General features: G+C 41.3%; 3 protein-coding genes across 3 annotated transcripts; all 3 read left to right on the top strand.

Annotated features, from left to right (window-relative positions):
- The first annotated feature begins 277 nt into the window (after positions 1-277).
- Positions 278-1162, top strand: LOC127131570 (uncharacterized). The gene has a single exon (XM_051060483.1). The coding sequence runs from the start codon at positions 278-280 to the stop codon at positions 1160-1162; it is 885 nt and encodes a 294-aa protein (XP_050916440.1).
- A 54-nt stretch (positions 1163-1216) lies between these two features.
- Positions 1217-3237, top strand: LOC127131569 (uncharacterized). Its single transcript, XM_051060482.1, has 2 exons — positions 1217-2557; positions 2629-3237. Exons 1-2 carry the CDS (start codon positions 1217-1219, stop codon positions 3235-3237), a joined length of 1950 nt encoding a protein of 649 aa, XP_050916439.1.
- A 1752-nt stretch (positions 3238-4989) lies between these two features.
- Positions 4990-5583, top strand: LOC127131568 (uncharacterized). Its single transcript, XM_051060481.1, has one exon. It carries the CDS (start codon positions 4990-4992, stop codon positions 5581-5583), a length of 594 nt encoding a protein of 197 aa, XP_050916438.1.
- Positions 5584-6007: the final 424 nt, after the last annotated feature.

The raw sequence follows: 6007 nt of genomic DNA, 5'->3' as shown, positions 1-6007 counted from the left end.
CGCAAATGAGTCAGTTCATGGAACTAATGCAGAATATGGAAATCAGGCAAGAAGAATTGAGGGAGATTGTCCTTAGACCTATTAAAGGGAATCCATTTGGTGAAGACGATAATGAGAATAATGGGAATCCTCATCCCCCCATCCTCATCCTTCTCATCCGCCCACACCTCGACATGATGGGAATCCTCCACCTCCTCCTCCTCCTACACCTCCGCATGTTGGGAATGACCATGTCAAAAATCCAGCTGAGCAAGTGTTGGCTCATCCTAGGAGGACCATGCAAATTCTTGTGCAAGAAGATGACCAATATCAGGATTACTATTTCAATGCTGAAGAGAATATTACTGATGAGAAATTCCGTATGCTGGAAGAAAGATTACGTGTTATGGAGAACGAAAATGTCATGGGGATGGATTTCAATGACATGGGTCTTATTCCCGGGCTTAGAATTCCAAAAAAATTCAAGGTACCCGAGTTCATCAAGTACAAAGCGAATTCTTGCCCAAAGACTCATGTGTGTGCTTATTTCAGAAAGATATCTGCATATTCCAATGATGAAAAGATGTTGATGCATTTCTTCCAAGACAGCCTGTCAGGAGGATCTCTTGATTGGTACATGTCTTTGGAGAGGGCTAATGTGCGAAGTTGGAGAGAGTTGGTGAATGCCTTTGTAACACATTACCACTACAACTCTGATATGGCTCCCAATCGCACTCAGTTGCAGAATTTGACACAGGGGAACAATGAATCCTTTAAAGAATACGCGCAGAGATGGCGCAAGTTGGTTGCTCGAGTTCAACCTGCACTGATGGAGCGTGAGCTTGTCGATCTCTTTATGGGAACTCTTCAAGGAGTTTACTATGATCGTTTGGTTGGTTGCACCACTGTTGGTTTCCCAGATTTGGTAACAGCTGGTGAGCATGTTGAAGTGGGTATCAAGCTTGGTAAGATTCAAGTTCCTAGTTCTGGAAGTTCATCTGATAACGGTGAGAAGCCTTTCACGGGATTTTCGAAGAAGAAAGAAGATTCTAGTTCTGCTTGTATGGGTAAAGGTAAAGGGAGAGCCTTTTCCGAACAAGTAGCTATTGTCACAATTCTTATTGTTGCGCCTCGTCAGCAAACTCAGCAACTTAGACAACAACAACAGACTGCTCCTTGCTAGAGAAATGCTCAACAAAGGACTAGGGGTCCTCCTAGGCAATTCACTCCTCTGCCTATGACCTATGCTCAGTTGTTTAATCATCTTCGCCATATCGACTTGATTGAATTGCGAAATTGGACAGTGCCAGACCCTCTCCTTGCTAGTCATGATCCAAATGCTAGATGTGTGTTTCACTCTGGAGGTGTTGGGCACGATATTGAGAACTGTTGGGTGTTCAAACACAAAGTGCAAGACCTTATTGATAATGAGACTATTGAGTTTGATCCTCCTAATGGACCAAATGTGGTGCAAAATCCCATGCCACCTCATGGAGGTGCTTCTGTGAGTGCTATTGAAGTAGATGAAGAGTTAAATCTGATCATGGATGCTAGTCTTGCAACTATCCCGCTGCCTTTTGTCAAAGAATATCTTTTAAAGATGGGGGTCTTTCCTGGTTGTGCTGCTGATTGTAAAGATCGTTTATATCAGTGTAATGGTTGTGATTATCTGAAGTCTAAAATTCAGAATCTAATTAACGAGGGATCTCTACAGTTTGACCGTCTGAAAAAGAAAGTTGTAGAGGAAGTTGATGTTATCACTATTCCTGTGCCTACAAAAAAACCCACTGTTCGTACTACTTTACCGGGCCTTGTTCCTTATAGCAGTGATAAAGGTGTTCCATGGAATTATGGGGCAGAAGTATATTACCAAGGGCAGAAGGTTGATGCTAAGACTCCTAATTCCGATGTTAATGATGTTGGTGGAACTGGTCGAATTACAAGGAGTGGTCATGTGTTCTCTCCTATTCAAAGGACTCCCGAGGTAAGTGTTGAGGCTTTGGCTAAGGCCAAAGGGAAGAGAGTTGTAGTTGAAGGAACTAATGCTGAGCCAGAACTTTCTGTTCCCAAACCTCTTGTGCAGAATACTCAACCTTCTGGTTCGAATTCGGGGATGCCATCTAATGAAGAAGTTGAAGAGCTTATGAGATACATCCGAAAAAGTGATTATAGAGTGATTGATCAGTTAAGTAAGACACCGTCAAAAATCTCTATTATGTCCTTGTTACGAGATTCGGAAGCTCATAGAAATGCCTTGATAAAGTTGTTGAACACTTCTTTTGTCCCACAAGAGATATCAGTAAATCAGTTTGAACATGTAGTTGCGAGCATTACTGCAAGAAATGGTCTAGGTTTCACTAATTTTGATTTGTCTCCCGAGGGGAGAAAGCACAACAAAGCTCTTCATATTTCTTTGGAATGTACAGGTGTGACTTTGTCCCGTGTGCTGGTTGACACGGGTTCGTCTTTGAATGTACTCCCAAAAGTGGCGCTGATGAAATTGAACTATCAAGGGGTGGAGATTCGACCCAATGACTTGATGGGAGAGCCTTTGATGGGTCTAGGAGGGCTGTCTTTGGTGAAGTTGACTTACCAATAAAGATAGTGCCTCAAGTGTTTACTACTAACTTCTTTGTTATGGATATACAGCCGGCCTATTCTTGTTTGTTGGGATGCCCATGGATACATGAGGCAGGCGCTGTTACTTCCATGCTGCATCAGAAGTTAAAATATCCTATTGGTAGCAAGATCGTCACTATCTGTGGTGAGGAGGATTATGTGATAAGCCATCTTAACTCTTTCCGATATGTTGAAGTGGAGGGGGAGATCCACGAGACCCCGTTTCAAGCGTTTGATGTCGTACATGCTATTAAGATTCCTCATGTTGAGGAGAAGAAGCTAGAAATATCTATGTCATCATTCAAACAAGCCCAAGCTATTATGGAATCTGGACACCCTGAAGGTTGGGGTAGAGTGTTGGAACTGCCAACTCAAAAGGACAAGTGTGGGCTAGGATTCAAGTTTGATCAAGAATGGATGAACCAGAAGAAGAATAGTACCCCCGAGACTCAGCAAGCCACTGGCCCTATCAAGTTTATCATTGCTGGGAAGAACAAAGAAGAGGATATTTGTGCTGTTGAAGACGAAGTGGACAATGATTATGATCTAGAGACTTGGATTCACCCAATAGTCATCGGTCAAGAGCTATCTAATTGGACTTCTGAAGAACTTGTCATGGTCACCGGCATGGAGGAGTAATTTTCATTTGTTTTTTTATCATGTCATAATTCCTACGTTCTGCCCAAGACATAGTGAAATGTTTGTCGGGCTACCATGTTTGCATTTGCAAATTTCATCATGAATAAAAGGACGTTTTTTGCATTCAAATATTATGATCCCTGTCTTTCCCTTTATTTTATGTTTACAAAGATAAAAATAACAAAAAATCTTTTGGCAATGTGTTTGTTTTTCTCTTTGTTTTGTGTTTTCTTTTCTCAAAAATAAAACCCCTCACTATTGCAGATCCAACCCTACTTTTATACTGGATCCACTGGAAGTTGATTCTGCTATGGCTTTCTGTGATTTTGATCATCCGATTTACCAAGCTGAAGACGAAGGCGAGGAAAATTGTGAATTCCTTGAGGAATTAGCCAGACTACTGAGACAAGAAGAAAAGGGTCATCCAACCACATGAGGAATCTCTGGAAACTGTGAATCTGAGTACTGAAACTAAACCGAAGGAGGTCAAGATAGGGTTTGCCTTGGAAGAATGTGTGAAAGCAAGGTTGATTGAGTTGTTGCAAGAGTATGTTGACATTTTTGCTTGGTCCTATAAGGACATGCTTGGGATCGATACAAACATTGTTGTGCACCACTTTCCGCTCAAAGAATAGTGTCCTCCTATTAAACAAAAACTCAAACGGACACATCCTGACATGTCAAAGAAGATCAGAGAAGAAGTAAAGAAACAGTTCGAAGCTGGGTTTCTGTCAGTTATCATGTATCCACCATGGGTCGCCAACATCGTACCAGTGCCGAAGAAAGATGGGAAAGTGCGGATGTGCATGGATTATAGGGAGTTGAATAGGGCAAGCCCTAAGGACGATTTTCCACAACCACATATTGATGTTCTTGTTGACAATACCACTCATGCAAAAGTTTTCTCGTTTATAGATGGATTTTCTGGGTACAATTAGATAAAGATGGCACCTGAAGATATGGCCAAGACTACCTTCATCACCCCGTGGGGGACTTTCTGTCATAAGGTGATGCCATTTGGATTGAAAAAGGCAGGGGCAACATATCAACGTACGATGGTCACTCTCTTTCATGACATGATGCATAAAGAGATTGAGGTTTATGTTGACGATATGATTGCCAAATCCCAGACTGAGGAAGAACATCTGATCCATCTGCATAAATTGTTTGAAAGATTGCGTAAGTTCAAACTGAGGTTAAATCCCAACAATTGTACTTTCGGGGTAAGATCTGGAAAGCTACTAGGCTTCATTGTTAGTGAAAAGGGAATTGAGGTTGACCCTATGAAGGTTAAAGCAATTCAAGAGATGCCTGAACCAAGAACTGAGAAAGAAGTTCGAGGGTTCTTAGGGAGACTGAATTACATTGCACGGTTCATTTCTCACCTCACAGCTACTTGTGAATCCATTTTTAAATTGTTGCAAAGAATCAGGAAGTTATTTGGAATGATGATTGTCAAGAGGCCTTCGACAAAAAAAAAGAGTATCTGCAAGAGCCTCCAGTTCTTATGCCCCATGTTAAGGGAAGATCACTTATCATGTATCTTACCGTCCTTGATGATTCGATGGGTGCGTATTGGGCCAACATGACGAGTCTGGCCGAAAAGAGCATGCTATATATTACCTAAGAAAAACGTTTACCAGTTTTGAAATCAAATATTCACTTCTTGAGAAAACTTGTTGTGCTTTAGTGTGGTCTGCTCGTCGGCTGAAGCAGTACATGTTGACCCATACAACCTTATTGATCTCAAAAATGGACCCAATAAATTATATCTTTGAAAAACCTTCTCTTACTGGAAGGATTTCCAGGTGGCAAATGATTTTAACTAAGTATGACATTCAATACACTATGCAAAAGGAAATTAAAGGTAGTGTTGTTGTTGACTATCTGGCCCACCAGCCCATGGAAGATGATTATCAACCGATGAAGTTTGATTTCCCTGATGAGGACATTTTCTTTATCCAAGATCATGTGATTCCTAGACCAGAGGAGGGATCCGAGCCAGGATCGCAATGGACGCTTATGTTCAATGGTTCCTCTAATGCTCTTGGGAATGGCGTGGGATGTGTCATTGCTTCCACAACAGGCTTTCATGTTTCTTTCATAGCTAGAATCTGTTTTGATTGTACCAACAATATGGCTGAGTATGAAGCTTGCATTTATGGTATTGAAGCTGCGATTGACATGAGAATCAAGATCCTCGAGGTGTATGGGGACTCAACTTTGGTCATTAATCAAGTTAATGGCAATTGGGAAACTCAGAATGAGAATTTGATCCCTTACAAGGAGCACGTCTTGAAACTGATTCCTTATTTTGATCAAATCACTTTTGAGCACATCCCATGAAAAGAAAATCATTTGGCGGATGCTCTGGCCACTTTATCGGCAATGTTCAAAGTTAAGTGGGCAAATGAGGCTCCTTCTATCAGAATTATGAGGCTGGACGAGCAAACATTCTGTTATGCCACTGAGGAGGAAGGGCAAGATGAAAATCCTTGATTTTATGACATCAAAAGGTATCTCGAAAGTCAAGAATATCCAGAAGATGTTTCAATCACTGATAAGAAGACCTTAAGGAAACTTGCTGCCAAGTTTTTCTTGAATTGTGATGTTCTTTACAAGCAAAATCATGATTCTGTGTTGCTCAGATGCGTGGATAGACACGAAGCAGCCAAAATTATAAGAGATGCATGAGGGTTACTTGGAACACATTCTAGTGGATACACCATGGCCAAACAGATTTTGAGAGCAGGATATTACTGGTCCACTA

Source organism: Lathyrus oleraceus, chromosome 3 (genome assembly GCF_024323335.1).
Source record: "Lathyrus oleraceus cultivar Zhongwan6 chromosome 3, CAAS_Psat_ZW6_1.0, whole genome shotgun sequence".
Taxonomy (NCBI): Eukaryota; Viridiplantae; Streptophyta; class Magnoliopsida; order Fabales; family Fabaceae; genus Lathyrus; species Lathyrus oleraceus.
The sequence above is the reverse complement of the archived record's forward strand: the minus strand, read 5'-3'. Positions and strand labels throughout refer to the sequence as shown.